Source organism: Acipenser ruthenus, chromosome 6 (assembly GCF_902713425.1).
Source record: "Acipenser ruthenus chromosome 6, fAciRut3.2 maternal haplotype, whole genome shotgun sequence".
Lineage (NCBI taxonomy): Eukaryota > Metazoa > Chordata > Actinopteri > Acipenseriformes > Acipenseridae > Acipenser > Acipenser ruthenus.
The window spans coordinates 70,887,060-70,906,486 of NC_081194.1; the positions used below are offsets into that span (position 1 = coordinate 70,887,060).

General features: G+C 41.6%; 1 protein-coding gene across 1 annotated transcript in view; it reads left to right on the forward strand.

Annotated features, from left to right (window-relative positions):
* The window catches only part of LOC117411447 (exostosin-1-like), a 322,854-nt gene that overhangs the window by 270,369 nt on the left and 33,058 nt on the right, over positions 1–19,427 (forward strand). Inside the window, exon 5 of the mRNA XM_034019003.3 lies at positions 11,018–11,137. Within this exon, the coding sequence (XP_033874894.2) occupies positions 11,018–11,137 (120 nt within the window). The remainder of the gene's footprint in view (positions 1–11,017; positions 11,138–19,427) is intronic.

Sequence of the window (19,427 nt, forward strand, 5' to 3'; positions counted from 1 at the left end):
TTTTGACAAAGTCCCGCATAAAAGATGAATTCTCAAAACTGAATGCAGTAGGGATTGAAGGAAATGCATGCACATGGATTAGGGAGTGGTTAACATGTAGAAAACAGAAAGTACTGATTAGAGGGGAAACCTCAAAATGGAGTGAGGTAACCAACTCGTTAAATTTGCAGACGACACAAAAATAGGAGGAGTGGCAAACACCGTTGAAGCAGCAAAGGTCTTTCAAAATGATCTAGACAGCATTCAGAACTGGGCAGACACATTGCAAATGAAATTTAATAGATGAAAGTGTAAAGTATTGCATGCAGGCAATAAAAATGTGCATTATAAATATCATATTGGAGATAGTAAAATTGAAGAAGGGAACTATGAAAAAGACCTAGGAGTTTATGTTGACTCAGAAATGTCTTCATCTAGACAATGTGGGGAAGCTATAAAAAAGCTAACAAGATGCTCGGATATATAGTGAGAAGTGTTGAATTTAAATCAAGGGAAGTAATGTTAAAACTCTACAATACATTAGTAAGACCTCACCTAGAATATTGTGTTCAGTTCTGGTCACCTCGTTACAAAAAGGATATTGCTGCTCTAGAAAGAGTGCAAAGAAGAGCAACCAGAATTTTCCCCGGTTTAAAAGGCATGTCGTATGCAGACAGGCTAAAAGAATTGAATCTATTCAGTCTTGAACAAAGAAGACTACGCGGCGATCTGATTCAAACATTCAAAATCCTAAAAGGTATAGACAATGTCAACCCAGGGGACTTCTTTGACCTGAAAAAAGAAACAAGGACCAGGGGTCACAAATGGAGATTAGATAAAGGGGCATTCAGAACAGAAAATAGGAGGCACTTTTTTACACAGAGAATTGTGAGGGTCTGGAACCAACTCCCCAGTAATGTTGTTGAAGCTGACACCCTCGGATCCTTCAAGAAGCTGCTTGATGAGATTCTGGGATCAATAAGCTACTAACAACCAAACGAGCAAGATGGTCTGAATGGCCTCCTCTCGTTTGTAAACTTTTTTATGTTCTTATGTTCTTATGTTTCCCTGAAAGAGAAAATGACCACCAACCAACACTTTTGGGATATGACTGCCTTAGGTAGGTAGTCGCGGAGCATTTTATGTCAGAGCTGCCGTTAGACCCCCCTCGCGAAGCGACTACTTATTCCCTCGGCAGGCGGGACCGAGGACGTCACTCCACGGAGCTCACTTCCTCTTTTGCATTGAACCTGCAAATGCGAGTGATGCGACCTTGCAAGGTTTGGTGGTCATCTTCTCTTTCAGGGAACCAGGCTTACGGTAAGTAACCTAACGTTGCCTTTCAATTCGAAGACGACCACCAACCAATACTTTTGGGAAAGTATACCAGAGCCTTCGTGAGGGAGCGTGAGCGGACAGCATATGAGGGACGCCTCGCTACCGCCAACTAGTTTTGGTGGTGTGCGCATACAACCTCAAGGACCCTTGTGCCTAATGAAGGCTTAGAGGGATCAACCACATTAAGTCGGTAGAACCTGGTGAATGTATGCGGCGTAGCCCAGATAGCCGCAGTACAAATGTCAGTCAATGAAGTACCTCGAAAGACAGCCCGTGACGCAGCCACACCTCTGGTAGAGTGCGTGGCCACCCTCCCAGGTGGGGGTAGGCTGGCATTATTGTACGCAGTCCATACTGTGTCCACAATCCAGTGGGCCAGTCTCTGCTTTGAGAGGACTTGACCCAGGGTCCTTTTACCATAGCAAAAAGAAGGGCTGGTCAGACTGACGCAGCGCTTTCGTCCTATCCACATAACCTCTCAATGCCCTCACTGGGCAGAGCGAATTCAGTTTCCTTTCCTTCTCCAATCAAAGGCAGGGAGATGGAAGGCCTCTATTTCAACTGATTCATTCAAGTGGAAAGCCATAATCACCTTAGGTAGGTATGCAGGGTTCGAGAGCAACGATAGCCTGTTTCGATTATCCCAAACGCGCATGCAGGAACTGTGCACAGACAGAGCCTGTAGCTCACTGACCTACTTAGCGGAGGTGATGGCCAATAAAAAGGATGTCTTCATAGGGAGATATTTCAATTCTATGGTAAGAGACCCAATATCACGTCCATACTCCACTCGGGAGGACGTCCTTTCTAGGGCGACGCAGCCGCCAAGCACCCTTAGAAAACTGGTCTACTTGGGATACTGAGTCAATGGGGATGTGGCATGCAGATATAGCTTCCAGGTACACTTCCAGCATAACTTCCAGGGAACCTGTCCGCCTCTAGCAAATCTTGCAGAAACTGTTAAATAATTGCTATGGGGCAGTAGATGGGGTCATAACCTCTGGCCATACACCACTTTGTAAATACCTCCACTTTTAAGCATATAGTGCTCTTGTGGAGGAAGCCCTATCGTTCTGCAGTGTACTAACGACTGCATCTGAGAGCCCTAAGACGGACAGATGGCCCCATCCAGGGGCCAGACCCATAGCTGGAGTCTGCACAGATCTGGGTGCCAGAGGGTGCCTAGTGCCTGACCTGAGGAGATCCTTGCGCAGCGGGATCTCCCAGGGTTAGCCCTGCAGCAGCTGGCAAATGTTCGAAAACCAGATTCTCCTGGGCCATCTGGGGGCCACCAGGAGAACTGTCGCTTTTTCTCTCCTTACCTTCTCGAGGAAGGCAGGGAGCAGCGGTATCGGCGGGAAAGCATACAAAAGCGCTTTGGGCCATTCGTTGGCTAGTGCACTGCTCGGATCTCCAGCATATCTATGTGCAGGGATGTCCAGGGGCCAGTCCAGGACCTGCTGACTCCTCTGCCTGCCCAGACCGCACCCCAATCCTGGTCGTCACCTGTCGTCAACACTTGACAGTTGTGCATGCCTCCACCAGTGCAGGGTTTCCCAGCATAGGCGAGACATGGTCAGCCGACGGTGGCTGTCGCTCTTGGGGTGTAGCCGAAGCCAGAGACCCAAGTAGACCGTACTTTGGACTGGTATTAATTGGCTCATGGCATCGTTGAGGGTGAGACCCAGCCTCAACAGATGCTCTAGAATGTTGTATAACTGGGGCCCTGCTCTACCACAGATAGTCTGAGACATACTCCAAAGTAATTTGTTTGTTTGTATTCACTCGACAGAATCTGGTTAACATGTGTTTCCCTTTCAATTCGAAGACGACCACCAACCAATACTTTTGGGATATTCCTTCATTAGGTAGGTATTCGCTGAGCATTTTATGTCAGAGCTGCTGATAGGCCCCTCCATGGAGTGACGGGATGTCCTCGGTCCCGCCTGCCAAAGGAATAAGTAGTTGCTCCGCGGAGCTCACTTCCTCTTTTGCCTCTCACTACGGTATGGTAAGCAATCTGTGTCACTAACCTGAGTGTGTTCTGAAAGAGCTCCTCTAAGTGGACTGTAGTTCCCTTGCATTCGTGCTGAGAGGTGGCTTGCTGCTCTCGTGGAATCAGCGGCTCCATTTGAGTGTCTTTTTTCTTTCTCACGGCCTGCTTCGCTTGTGTCGCAGGCTGTCTTTTCTCAGCTGTCCGTCGTATGAATGTGACTGCCTGTGCAGTACTGGTGTGTACGTGTGTTGTTTTTCAACCTACACCTTCAGGGAGAACACCGTTCCTCCACCGGGGCTCGGCTTGCCTCCCCCATCGTTGATCAACAACAGCCAGTCAGCCATGTGTCCCCCGCTGTTGAGTAGACCTCGCCGAATGCCCTGCACCGCGCTGATCATCACCCTGGTCAGGCCTGACATCTTCCAGCAGGCCGGCGAGACCAGCCAGGCTAAAGTGGCACCCACGGCAGTGCAACTGTGGACGGTGACGGGGCAGCTATCCTCAATGCGAGGTAAAGGACTACGGCAGCTGCACCTGTGCCACCCCCTGAATCCCAGGAAGCACCAGCCCTTGCAATAGCTCCTGCAACAGATACAAGCCAGGAGCAGGGCACCAGTGGAGAGCAGGAGCGATGACGGCTGCCAGTATTATTATTATTATTATTATTATTATTATTATTATTATTATTATTATTTCTTAGCAGACACCCTTATCTGACATACAACCCCCTGCATCCAGACAAGAGCCAGCCCTTTCAAAGGCTCCTGCAAAGGTCGTGGGCTAAGAGCAGAGCACAGGGGGGTGAAAGAAACAGTGACAGCTGCCCCCTACCTGAAAACGGCAGAAAGCCGCCTTGGTGAAGCCATGAAGGGAGTGTACCGGTGCAGCAAGGAGCAGGAGAGCAACCAACTACACGCCCTCCTACAGGAGTTCGAGCACCTCTTTGCGGTGAGGCCGGAGGATGGGGGACGGACTGGGATGGTCCAACACCAGTCCAACAACACTGGCCGATCCCCATCCCGTCAGGAACCACCCCTCCGGCTGCCCGTGGTCTGACGCAAGGTGACCGTGAAGATCATCCAGGAGATGCAGGGGACCGGGGTGACTGAGCTGTCCAACAGCCCCTGGGCCAGGAGTCTGTGCTTTTATGTGGACTACCGTCGACTAAACATGGTCACCAAAAATAACTCTTACCCACTTCCCCACATCGACAAGTTGCTGGATTTCTTTGCCGGATCCTCCTGGTTCAGCATCCTCGACCTACGGAACGTCTATTGGCAGATGAAGCTCGCCCCTGACGCCAAACCAAAGACCACATTCTCCAATGGACCGGGCCTCTTGCAGTTCAATGTCATGCCGTTTGGATTGTGCAACGTCCCGGCCACATTCGAGACCCTTTTTGAGAAGCCTTTGATCGGGGTGAAGTGGATCTGCCTGAAGGCCGTACCATCGCCACAGACGGACCAGGATACCTGCCTCACCTGCCAAAAAGGGGGAGAGTGATGCTTTGCCTGTGCCGAGCCCGGGCACTCCACCAGGTGCGTCATCGTTCACGGGCCCCTTCAGCCACCTGCGCCAAAGACGAAGAAGGGAAGGACTGGTCGTCCCACACCTCCCGGGGATGCTTGTTCGTCATTTCCTGGGGTTGTCTGTCCCGCACTGCCTGGGGATGCTTGTTCGTCATTTCCCGGGCATGCCTGTCCCGCACTGCCTGGGGAGGCCAGTTCGCCATGGCCTGGGGAAGCTAATTCATCATCACATGCAGAGGCCAGTTTGCCACCGCCCGGGAAGGCCAGTTCGCCATTTCCCAGGAATGCCTGTACGTCACTGCCTGGGGATGCCTGCTTGTCATCACCCAGGGCTTTGTTGTGTCCACCAGCAGTAGTTGCGCTGCCAGAAATTCTGGGGCCAGAACCCAAGAAAAGGGAGCCGTTGGCTACAGAGAAGTGGGTTAGGTGAGGAGACCCCCTCCATCCACAGTAGTTTCACTGCCAGAGTACGCAGCGCTGCTGCTACATCCAGAGTGTCCCGTGCTGAGGGCAGCATTACCGCTGCCAGTGCCACCACCACTGCCAGAGTACGCAGCGCTGCTGCCACATCCAGAGTGTCCCGTGCTGAGGGCAGCATTACCGCTGCCAGCGCCACCACCACTGCAGGAGTACACAGCGCTGCTGCCACATCCAGAGTGTCCCGTGCTGAGAGCAGCATTACCACTGCCAGTGCCACCACCACTGCAGGAGTACACAGCGCTGCTGCTACATCCAGAGTGTCCCGTGCTGAGGGCAGCATTACCGCTGCCAGTGCCACCACCACTGCAGGAGTACACAGCGCTGCTGCCACATCCAGAGTGTCCCGTGCTGAGGGCAGCATTACCACTGCCAGCGCCACCACCACTGCCAGAGTACGTAGCGCCACTGCCACATCCAGAGTGTCCCGTGCTGAGGGCAGCATTACCGCTGCCAGTGCCACCACCACTGCCAGAGTACGTAGCGCCACTGCCACATCCAGAGTGTCCCGTGCTAAGGGCAGCATTACCGCTGCCAGCGCCACCACCACTGCAGGAGTGCGCCGCACTGCTATCAGCATTGCAGCTGCCAGCATTGCCGTTGACAACATGGCTGCCCGTGGATCCATTAATACCTCCGTTCCTGGCCTGCCATCACCCACAAGTCATCTGGGTCACGGTAAACTAGACAAGAAACCATTAGAATACAAAAGATGTGGATGATATACAGACGTGCTCAAATTTGTTGGTACCCCTACAGCTCATTGAAATAATGCTTCATTCCTCCTGAAAAGTGATGAAATTAAAAGATATTTTATCATGTATACTTGCATGCCTTTGGTATGTCATAGAATAAAGCAAATAAGCTGTGAAAAGAGATGAATTATTGCTTATTCTACAAATATATTCTAAAATGGCCTGGACACATTTGTTGGTACCCCTTAGAAAAGATAATAAATAATTGGATTATAGTGATATTTCAAACAAATTAGTTTCTTTAATTAGTATCACACATGTCTCCAATCTTGTAATCAGTCATTCAACCTATTTAAATGGAGAAAAGTAGTCACTGTGCTGTTTGGTATCATTGTGTGCACCACACTGAACATGGACCAGAGAAAGCAAAGGAGAGCGTTGTCTGAGGAGATCAGAAAGAAAATAATAGACAAGCATGGTAAAGGTAAAGGCTACAAGACCATCTCCAAGCATGTATTTGGAATATGTACACATGGAGAAGAATCTCTTGCAATGTTTCATAAATTAGCAAATGATATGCACCCTAACATTTGAGTGGATTTAAGGTGGACAAAATCTGAACTTGATCAAGATCTATTAAAACAGATCTTTATTTGAAACCTACTGAAAAGCATCAGCACCTACATATGTCATCTTCACATCCTATCTATACTAAAAGAGCAATTCCTAAAGGACTGCTCTGATGAAAATGACTACAAAAAACAGAGAAAGGAATTCAAAATAAATCTTAAGAGGATATAAAGAACACATTTTTGAGAGAAAATTGAGAAAAGTTGACAAACTCAATAGGAATGAACTACTTGATTATAAGAAAAGGGAAGAGAGGGTTGGAGTACCATTAATAATTACATAGTCTAAAGTATTACCCAACATTTCAAAAACAGGGTTTGAAGCATTTATGTTTACTTCATAGTGAAGAGAAAAGAAATTAAATATTTTAGTCCACAGTAAACATAAAGGGACCATAGATACTTTAAGGGACATTGGAACCTGTAAAAGCACATGTAAATTGTGCAAATATATTGGTAAACTTAAAAGTGAAATTGCAAATAAAGAAAAAAAAAATTCAGTCTTACAAAATCCGTCATGCAAGGATAGCAACCTTGTATATAGTATATTTTGAATAAAATGTAGCCTAATACAATAAAATATGTAGGAGAGACAGGAGCATCATTATATAGAAGAATACATATATCAAATATGAGAAATACAAAAGTAAATGAACCCATAGTTCAACATTTTACAAGGAAAATACACACCTTGGATGCCTTGAAGTTTGTGGTTTTAGAAACAATAAAATTAGATAATGTACAATATAGAAGAATAAAAGAAAATAAATGGATAAATAGACTAGATACCATATTCCTTGAAGGTTTAAATAGAAAGGAACAGTAGATCATTACATCATTAGCTAAGTAGTGAATGACATCACAAAGACATTAGATTTAAAAATAAATAAATGGGTGGTTACCATGGCATCAAAAGCCTATAAATACCTCCAATGTTTGTTTTCAAACACACTTTGCCTTGATAAAGGTATGTTAAACATACCGAAATGTTGGGAAGTTGGCTCTTTGAGCAAAAACTTAAATATATATTTAAGTTAAAACTGTGTAAACTTTTGCAAACTGTCACAGTTAAGTAAACCTAAATAAATTTCTGACTATTGTGCTGGCAGCTTAAAAACAAGAAATGCTACTTGTAGCAGCTGTACTCCCATGTAGTATACGGCTTTGAAAATGTTAAATATTTCTAAATGAGCCATTACTATATCCAGACAACAACTTCCAAGATACATACATTTCTTTGAGCCATGTGCTATATCAATAAATGATCCCATTAATTGTGTCCTGAAAGATGCATGATATGTATATACTTTAATTACTGAATGTATTAACAGCTGCTACCTGCCCTTTTTTTGCTTCAAAGTAAAGAGTAATTAATGTAGCAAAAAACAGATTTAAATTACGATAGGCAAAATGTCACCAAAGAGATGAAAATAAATGAGATAATTAAATGCAGCGAGAGGAGAGAACAAGAATAGACAGTAATAACAAGAGGTTGCTCAGAGATTTAAATATTTCTTCTTTAGAAATTGCAGCAATTAAGATAAGTATTGTGTTTATAGCTGAATAACAGTAGAAAAAAAAAACATAAGAAACTGATCATGGCCATACCTAAGTATGAAATATTGATAAAGTGTACGTACTATAAGTGAGCATTACCACTCAATTGTTGAATCTGAATATGGCTCTTACATTAAGATAGTGACAGATACTGAAAATATATTGACAGTGATATTTGATGGGATAATTCCTACTTTTTAGAACAATGCTCTTGAAAGGCTGTGTTTGACACAAGAGATAACATGTACTTGCACTTATGCCTGCAATCACTAAGGCTACATAGATGGTGTACTGGATGTGTGCACAGAAATTATATTTACACGACCCTTTTATGCACAAGTAGTGGGACAGTTAATAGGGCAAACTGACAAAGTGCTTGAGAAAGGGGGCTTTAATTTCTTGTCTATCTGTATTATATACTCCAATGTAGCCCATGTTACTGTTTGTTTAAAGTCCAGTACCATAAGAAACAAGCTCTATACCAGTCTAAGTGTTACTTTGGTCTGTGGTTTGTGGTTTCACTCACCAGTTAATTATTGTCTCACCACCCCTAGGAATTAATTGGATTTTGATAAAAACTTTACAGAGAGGACAGAAATAAGTGTTGGTACTATTACTCTCCAAGCCCACACATGCTTAGTGGCAGGTGACTTAATAACTCCCCTGTACAGTGCCTTGCATAAGTATTCACCCCGCTTGGACTTTTCCACATTTTGTAGTGTTACAACCTGGAATTAAAATGGATTTAATTGGGATTTTTACCATTTGATTTACACAACATACTTAACACTTTGAGTGTGCAAAATATTTTTTTATTGTGCACCTTTTATTAATTAAACAAAAAAAAAGACATTTGTTGGTTGCATAAGTATTCACCCCCCTGAGTCAATACTTGGTAGAAGCACCCTTGGCAGCAATTACAGCTGTGAGTCTTTTTGGGTAAGTCTCTACCAGCTTTGCACATCTGGATCCTGCATTTTTTGCCTGTTCTTCTTGGCAAAATTGCTCAAGCTCTGTCAAGTTGGATGGGGTCCGTTTGGTGAACAGCAATTTTCAAGTCTTGCCTCAGATTCTCAATAGGATTGAGATCTGGGCTTTGACTGGGCCATTCTAAGACATTCAGGTTCTTGTTTTTAAACCACTCCAGTGTAGCTTTGGCTGTGTGTTTAGGGTCATTGTCCTGCTGGAAGGTGAACCTCCACCCCAGTCCCAGGTCTCTTGCAGACTGAAACAGGTTTTCCTTTAGAATTTCCCTGTATTTGGCTCCATCCATCTTGCCCTCAATCCTGACCAGTTTCCCAGTCCCTGCCGATGAAAAGCACCCCCATACCATGATGCTGCCAACACCATGCTTCACCATGGGGATGGTGTTCTCAGGGTGATGAGCAGTGTTGGCTTTGCGCCACACATAGCGTTTTGCGCTAAGGCCAAACAGTTCAATTTTGGTCTCATCAGACCAGAGAACCTTATTCCACATGCTTGCTGTGTCTCCCACATGACTTTTGGAAAAATCCAAACAGGATTTGATATGTTTTTTTTTTCAGTAATGGCTTTCTTCTCACCACCCTTCCATAAAGCCCAGTTTTGTGGAGCGTCCGGGTTATAGTTGTCCCATGGACGGTTTCTCCCATCTCAGCTGTGGATCTCTCCAGCTCCTTCAGAGTTACCAGTTGGCCTCTTGGTTGCTTCTCTGACTAATGCCCTCCTTACATGGTCACTGAGTTTTGGTGGACGGCCTTCTCTAGGCAGAGTCGTGGTTGTGCCATATTCTTTCAATTTTTTAATAATGGATTTAACGGTGCTCCGGGGGATGTTCAAAGTTTGAGATATTTTTTTATAACCCAACCCTGATTGGTGCTTCTCCAGAACTTTATCCCGGACTTGTTTTGATAGCTCCTTGGTCTTCATGATGTTGTTTGTTTAGATATGCTCTCTAACAAACTCTGGGGCCTTCCAGAAACAGGTGTATTTAATCTGAGATCAAGTGACACTTTAATTGCACACAGGTGGACTCCATTCAACTAATTATGTGACTTCTGAAGGCAATTGATTGCACCAGAGCTTATTTAGAGGTGTCACAGCAAAGGGGTTGAATACTTATGCAATCAAGACTTTTCAGTTTTTTACTTGTAAATAATTTTGAAAAATATGTAGATTTTTTTCCCCACTTCGACATTATGGACTATTTTGTGTAGATCAGTGACAAAAAATCCTAATTAAATCCATTTTAATTCCAGGTTGTAATACTACAAAATGTGGAAAAGTCCAAGGGGGGTGAATACTTATGCAAGGCACTGTATATGCTCTACACACGGTCCACTATTTATTTGGCCTCTAACTGGAGAAATACTCAAACAGTTAAGATAACGCATACTGCTGCCCGAGGTAAACGGCTCCTCTGTCACCCAGTGAGCTCCAAGATGTTGTTATCTGTTCCAGTTTGTCACGGTGCTATAGAAATAATGATAGGACATAAAACCAGGGAATATTGACTTGGAGTTCTGTATATAAAAGAGGGTTTTAAAAAATGAAAAAAAAAAAGATTAGCCAAAATGAAACGATAATAATGCCACTCTTTGAGAAGCAACAGTATCACTGGCATTTATTCACAATAACGTCTTAAATGAATCATTGAACATTCAGTGGGAAAGGTGTAATTAAGTCCCCCTGGAGAGGCATATACCCATTAGTTGCTTACAGGAGTGTTGATTTATTTTATTTCTATCAGTATAGAGAACCCTCTGTTCTTATTCTTATGTTCTTACATTTAATTGCGCTTATTCTTTGTGTGTGTGTGTGTGTGTGTTTTTTTTCCAGATTCCTTCAATAACTAGATCTGTAGACCATGACAAAATATTGGCACTCAGGCAGCAGACCCAGTTCCTCTGGGATGCCTATTTTTCATCTGTCGAAAAAATAGTATTAACTACATTAGAGGTAAGTGCTCCCATTTATGGAATCATTAATTTAAGCTGAGGAGGGTGGGAGTGTGGGGAGGCTTTGTACTCAGAGGCCAGATAAGAGACAGCAAGGATAATGGATTGCCTTTTTATAATGTGCAAGAGCAGAAATCAGGAGGAATTGATGCTTGTAGTGGAACAACAGAGGTGGCACTGCTATTTTTTATTACACCAATTTTCTTCTTTTCATGCTGTACAGTCGCAGCAGCGTCTTCAACTCGTTCCTGTGTAAGATTTTGAGTTTCTGCTGGGCTTGAAAGGAGTCTGGGTGCTTCTTGATAATGGGTAGGAGTAAGAAGCCTTTGCAGTCTGGTGTCTGTTCGGGACCTATTTGGAAATACGTTCTGCTGGTCTCAAATCGACCGCACACAGAACACCTACTCCTCCTGAATCAAATGGGTAGACTGAAAATTGAAAAATATAACTGTAACTCAAAGAAACAAGATCAATCAAAGTCATTAAATGGACGGTATATCAACTTTGGAAGCAATAATTTCTTCCTAATGGAACATTTTGTCAGCTTTCCGATTTGTAACAGGTTGAGTAAATGTACCATGGGTGTCATAAGCATGGGGGCAAACTTGTAGTGGAGTCCTCAGACCTCAAGTCCGAGTCCGTGTCCCAGTCCGAGTCCGAGTCCGAGTCTGAGTCTCGAGTCCGGGTCCTTGAAACAAACTTAAATCAATTTTCATTAAACTAGTGGTAGTAGTGGGGGAACAGTTTACCTAACAGACGTTGTCTGATATTCCTCAGGAAAAATGCACAAATAATAAAAAATTAAAATAGCAAACAAAAAATTGTTTTGATTTATTTTTTCTAGCTAAATTATTCTATTTGCATGCCTTTTTCAACTTGTCTGTCACTATCTTCTTTTCTTTTGGAATTGGAATTGGAATACTGTTTAAATGTACCTGACGTTTATAGATAAGCTTCAAGTTCAAGTTTGTGGCCGTTGTTTTTCACTTTGATAGAAGCTGTGATCTGGACTATAGAGCCAGTGTAGTGTTAGAAAGTGGTACGCTGTCGGACTGTGCAATACACAGTGAGCTGAGTACCACTTTTTAATGTGTACCTGAAAATAACATTACACCGGTAAGAAATTAAAGATACTTTCTCCTGACTATAGCATCAGAGGAGATTAGAAGCAAAGCACAGAATATTTAATCACACAACGACTTTGATATGAATTAAGAAGCTCTAAAAGTATGATTATAACTTTTATGATTATTCTTTTTTCATTCATTTTTGTTTTCAGTAAACTCAAAATTATTAAGGTGACCAATGTTCTATTGTTTTCAGTGCAAACAAATACATTATATTCCAGAGATTCAGGGAGCTCAGCAAAATCAAATTACTTATTTTTCAAGAATGCAGTTTTAGAAATGTAATTCTACAGTGCTTAAAAAATTTAGCACATGGTGTAAAGTAGTAAAGCGAAATGCTCGTTAAAAGCCAAATAATTACTTAGTTGTTTACCATGCTGACATTATTTATTTCTTATAAAGCAAAAGAGAAAATAAAACTTGAGCTGTGATGCTTGCAGTTGGATTTGTGTGTGGGGGGGATTTACGATACAACCTAACTTGCTTCCAATTTCTTATTCTTACTATGATTGGCTGCAAAGACAACAGGGCTACCCAGTGATTGGATAATGTTTTGTTGGGTGGGTTTTTATTGTGCACAGTTTCCGAGTCACAGACTTGAGTCCTTCAAGTCTGCATGGGGTTAAAAAAAAGCTTTTGACCGCACAGTAAATTGAGTGATAAAGATTAGGCTTTTATAAAACCTTTCAAAATGGTGTTTCTACAGTTTTTTTTACTTGTTCTACTGTATAATGATTTATTAGTATATGTTGCCTCATTAATGGAAGGAACAGCAGATATCATAAATCTCCAGTGATGAAAATCAAGATTTACCCTATCAAAAAAGTATCAGTAGCATTGTGATGTGGTACACCCCGCCCCAGTGTTTATTTGTGTTATTTTTGGTATTATTATTTAAATGTATGTTATGTTAAAACACAGTTTATTATTATTATTGTTAATGTGGGTTTTTGGTTGGCAGGAAAGAAGACAATTATCTTCCCTGCTAACAATAACACACGTAGAATGTGCCTGAGCACGACTGAATGATTGACAAGCAATCAAGCTCAGGCACAGCTGCATAAAAGAGGCAGAAACCTCTCAGTCAAGGTTGGGTTGTTCAGAGGAGGAACATAAGTAAAAAATATATCTAAAAACAATTGCTACTCGTGCTGTTTGTTTGTGTGTTTGTCGCTGTTTCTATTTGTTTCGGCCATCGTGCTTTTTGTTTTTGTGAAAGTCTTTTGGGTTTTGTTTAAACCGCAGAGGTGGGACACTACATCGGCAAAAGCCCCTTTCAGAGTGACCAGGAAGACAGCAACCTGCCGTGGTGGTGGTGGTTGAAGAGAGAGGGGGCTCCATGATGCGAAGTGTGTAGGATGTATAGGCACGTCACTTGTTTGTGTGTTTGTCGCTGTTTCTATTTGTTTTGGCCATCGTGCCTTTTGTTTTTGTGAAAGTCTTTGGGGTTTTGTTTAAACATTTTATTTATTTAATAAACACGCACTCAGCGCTTCAACCCGCAGTACTAGTGTCTGTCACTTCCTGGTCTGACATCACCACCAAGCCAACCTGTCCACAAGCATACACCCCCCTCCACGGCTCTAACTTCAAAATTAGAGCTATAAAGTATTATGAAAAGATTGATGACTGTGACATATATCAACAGTATGTACAGAATAGCATAGAATATGAATCACCAAGTTTCATAACAATTTGATAAGCAATTATCCAGATACATGCATAAATGTAAGTGTGACATGCAGCCCCCCTGTATATCCCTAGAATATGATATTGTCCATAACTTTAACTAAATAATGTAAACACCAAAGTGTCATGACAATTGGTTAAGCGGTCCTCCCCCCATATCTCCAGAATCTAATATTATCAATAACTTATGATAAATAATGCTATTACAGTACCAGTTATCATGGGCCAACGTATTTTGGCAATTCATTATTGTTTTGTAAATTGAGGGCGATAACGAATGTCGAGTTCTGTTACCAGGTGCTAGCGCTTTCATCAAATGAAAAATTAAAACCTAGATTTAGCTTTATTCATTTTTTAAATAAATGTTAATAAATAAATTAAAAAAAACAAGAACATTCATATTTCAAAACAGAATAACGTTTTATTGTGTTAGATGACTTTTCAGTAAATATTCCAGCTGTATTTTTTATTCCTTTTTATTTTATTGCACCAACAAAACCTGTGCAATCAACCAGGACAACATACATCCCTTCAGCGGGTGAAAGTCCCAAAAGCTTGTTTACATTCTGTGACCCTTAAAAAAAACTGCAAACTATAAATTGGAACAACACTTTTTAAAATAATCAAAACAATTATAATGTAATATGACTTTATTGTTTCTGTTCTGGCATCTTTAAAAGGCATTTTGATCTTGAAGCCAACTTGACTAATGCTATTTGGATTTGACATAAAATAAGATTGTGCATTGAGTCATTGTGATTCTAAAGGGCTCAGATCCCATAATGCTCTTTGATGAAAAATGTGGCAGTTTTCTTGTTCCTTCTGCTTCCTTCTAATTGGTAACCAAACTCAAGGCCGCTCTTTTTGTGTATTCTCAAAGGAAATAGTGTAGTTTAATGTATTCTTTGCTATATTCAATTCCGTTTCTGCCCCAGGATGGTTTTCCCATTAACTTATTTCTGTTTTTAGCTGATACTAAGGAAGCTGTAAGTAAATGTACCTCTTATGAGGTTTCATTTTCTTCATAGAATTTTCTCCCCATCAGGTTTACATTTTCAGCAGATGAATCATAAGATGACATTTAGAAAGGCCTGAATCAGTTATGGATTGCCGTGAGGCCAAAAAATACTAGTTGTGTCAGGTTATAGCCCATTAACTCCTGCACAGGGGAAGGCAACTACCTGGCAGTTTTTAACAGTATTCTTCACCCTGTCTAGTTGTAAAGGGTTATTTATCAGAGGATTCATATGCTGTACCAATTGTGTCTATTTACTTTGGGAGAAAAAAATAGTTTTTGCTAGACTAAATAAATTACCCACAGTGCCTTATCGGGTATCTGCTTGGTAAGGTTTGGAAGTAATTGATTATTTATCCAATTTACTCCAGGCTAAGCTATTTTAGGCCATATGAGAAAGTAATACAAGTGTCTGTGCTAGGCTTAAATAATGTACTGCAATATCGCTATTTCAGCCTGTACTGTGCTTTTCCTTTGTCGGGTGTTTCCAATATGTCTCAGTAATTACTTTGTATTTCCACAGTAAGGCAGTGAAACTTTAGAAAAATGTTTAATAAGTCACATAAGCTAAGATTAGTTACCAGCATTTAGCTCAACAATAGGTATTATGTAAAATGTACCAGTATATACTGTGTGTCCCTGTATTAGCGTATTGTTACGTATGCATTATTTATGCATTTTGTGCAGTATAAGAAAGCTGTATATGTGCAATATAAATGTTTTGCACTTAACAGCAGTCATTACATGAAAATACAAAGTTATCATCTCAATGGGTTTATGTGATATTTAATTTCTTAATTTCTGTGGATAGTCTCAGACTTTTATCCATAATTTTGGACTATTTTGCTAGTAGAAAAAAAACTGTTTAACGTACTGTTCTTTGCAGTCCAAACCAAAATCCATTCACTAGACATACTGTACAAAAACGGATATATTTTAATTAAAATAAGTATTACTATAAACATTGAAAGCTAGTAAGTGATGTAATCCTATTCTTTAAAAAATGACCCCAACAAATAATACGAATAATAAAAGGGTCTGTGTGACAGTGTGCTCGTGTCACGTGTGTGGGAAGTCACTGTTCAAGAAATACAGAGAGACAACTGGGGGTGGAGTTGAAACGCCAGCACAGGCGCGCAGGATTTATTAATACAAAAAGAAAGTAAATAAAGGGGTCATGTGAGGTTACCAGCCATGGTAACGCACAGAGGACACATACAATAAGCTGTACAAAAATAGAAAATAAAACACAGTACAAAAACTACAAATAAAAGGTGCCACACAGGGCGAGCGCTAGCCTTACTGAACGAGGCGTCCCACTCCAGGAACCTGCTCCACTACGTAACCCTCGCTATACATTACTTAGGATCACTATCCCCTAAACTAACTATTTATGAGCCGGTATTCATACGACGACTCCTGCTGCTTTATACGGCCTTGGCTGGGCATTGCCTTCACAAACACCGCTTGCAGTCTCGAGGTTGCGTAGATGTCGTTCCTGCAGAGCGGAGCGGACCCTCTCCTCCCGAGTATACGCCGCTCCCCTCTAAAAAAACTAGACCCAGCACGTTTTAGCAATTGTTTTCTATTCACTTTAAAGCTTTACTTTCCTTCACCACACTCATCCCATTGCAGCCAAAGCTGCAGGTTTTTGTAGTGGTGACTGAGGGATTAAATAGCTATCAATTATTATATTATCCCTCTGTCATATTTGGCACGGGCTTAATAAGGATGCGTGACTGTCAGCTAGTTAAAATAATCAGTAGCTGATCAGTCACGCATTCTCACAAGGTTTTTACAAATAATAACAAACATTAACAGATAATGGCGGCGACTTTGTCTGCGCCTCAAATAATAACAATACACAAAAATAAGGCTTTTCACCAGTCATATTTACATAAATCATAATAATACGAAACAAAACAAACAAAACAGCGCACAGATATCTATAGGGGCGGTTTCATCCACCGCGAGGAAGGTTCACTGCGAGTCAAGGGGGACCCCCGGCCAAATTTATCTATCACTGTCACCTCCCATTTCTCTCATCTAGATCCTCCTTGGGGGAAGTATCGGTTGCTGCCCAGCCTTGGAGATCGGAAGGTTTGGTCCTACGTCTGCGAGGGCGGCTCTCCGCGAGCCAAGGGGAATCTCCTTACTCTTCTCCAAGTTATAAGCACATATCATCTACTATCATATCCTGAGATCTCTTCCTCTAAGCAGCCCTCGATCATGTCCATTGAATTGAACAAGAACTAATTTTGTGCTTCTCACTCGTTGTGAACTGATACTGTAACCAGCTGCGCTTGTTAGTTGCGAATGAATGAATGAACGATCCGTTTCCAGTCAGAGGTCACGTGAAACAAGAGTGTCAAGTAGATCAGTGACGTGAAACAACAGTGTCGAGTTATCCACTAGCCTAATAGTTTTTATCCCTTCGGTACCGGTAATAAGTGCCGAGTTATGAGTAAAGCATGGTGTCGAATTAAAAAATGAAAAAATCCAAAAAAGTCTGTCAAATTAAGCGAAGGTGTCGAATTATCCACCAATCGAGTTAACTGAGGTTGGTTGTATGTGTGTATATATATATATATATATATATATATATATATATATATATAAAATTGATCTACAAAAATAGATGTGCTGAGTCAATCTACGTTACACCAACTCCTGTTACCATTTGAAAAGTTAATTGAGCCTGACAGTGTGAGCCATGAAAGATGCTGTAATTAAGTCCTTGCACTAATCTTAATTAGAACATGCAGATTCAATATGTAGAAGCAGCATGGCTGAAATAGATTTTCTATAAACATATGTAAAGTTGACATGAACTCATTAGTATGGAGGGAAAGTAATGAAGCGACAGAGCTTAGAAGGTGTTTCTTGTGTTTCTTACAAAAATCATGGCAAAATAAATGAAACCAGAAAATTGTGTACAGTAAATTGGAGAAAATCCTAACTCCCAGTGCAGGTCACATCAGCAGAAAAATAAAGCAGGAAGCTAGACAGCATTCAAAATTGGGCAGACACATGGCAAATGACATTTAATATTGAAAAGTGTAAGGTACTGTACGCAGGCAATAAAAATGTGCATTATAAATACCATATGGTACATACTGAAATTGAAGAAGGAATCTATGAAAAAGATCTAGGAGTTTATGTTGACTCAGAAATGTCTACATCTAGATAATGTGGGGAAGCTATAAAAAAGGCCAACAAAATATAGTGAAAAGTGTTGCATTTAAATCAAGGGAGGTACTGTTAAAACTTTACAATGCATTAGTGAGACCTCATCTAGAATATTGTGTCCAGTTCTGGTCACCTCGCTACAAAAAGGATATTGCTGCTCTAGAAAGAGTTCAAAGAAGAGCGACCAGAATTATTCCAGGTTTAAAAGGCATGTCATGAACTGAACTGAATCTATTCAGTCTTGAACAAAGAAGACTATGCGGTGATCTGATTCAAGCATTCAAAATTCTAAAAGGTATTGACAAAGTCGACCCAGGGGACTTTTTCGACCTGAAAAAAGAAACAAGAACCAGGGGTCGCAAATGGAGATTAGATAAAGGGGCGTTCAGATCAGAAAATAGGAGGAACTTCACACAGAGAATTGTGGGAGTCTGGAACCAACTCCCCAGTAATGTTGTTGAAGCTGACACCCTGGGATCCTTCACGAAGCTGCTTGATGACATTCTGGGATCAATAAGGCAGCAGTGTGGAGTAGTGGTTAGGGCTCTGGACTCTTGACCGGAGGGTTGTGGGTTCAATCCCCAGTGGGGGACACTGCTGTTGTACCCTTGAGCAAGGTACTTTACCTAGATTGCTCCAGTAAAAAAACCCAACTGTATAAATGGGTAATTGTATGTAAAATAATGTGATATCTGTATAATGTGAAATAATGTATAATGTGATATCTTGTAACAATTGTAAGTCGCCCTGGATAAGGGCGTCTGCTAAGAAATAAATAATAATAATAATAACAACCAACGAGCAAGATGGGCCGAAAGACCGCCTCATGTTTGTAAATGTTCTTATGTTCTAAGTGTGTGTGATCTGTATTCATCAACCCAGACAGTCAACAATTGTGTAAATCCAGTCTGTGTTTTTTTATAATTTCCTAAACCCATTCAATAAAACAGTCTAATCAGGTACACTAATGCGCATACAGTATGTCAAACTTCTACACAAAGGAAAGGGAATTAGAACAATAAGATTGTTCTTATTGTATTATCAACAATCTAAATAACACTGCCTGAAACTCCCCTACTTTTATCGCAGACCTCTTGCCACTGTATTTTTAACATGTTAAGTGATAATAAAGAAGAACATACAGTACGAAAGAAAATGCATGCCTGCATACATGCCAACAGTCCCTATACGGTCGGGACAGTCACGATTTCCTAGCAAATGTCCCGCGTCCCGATGCATAGGAAGAAAGTCCTGATATTTACACAAACATT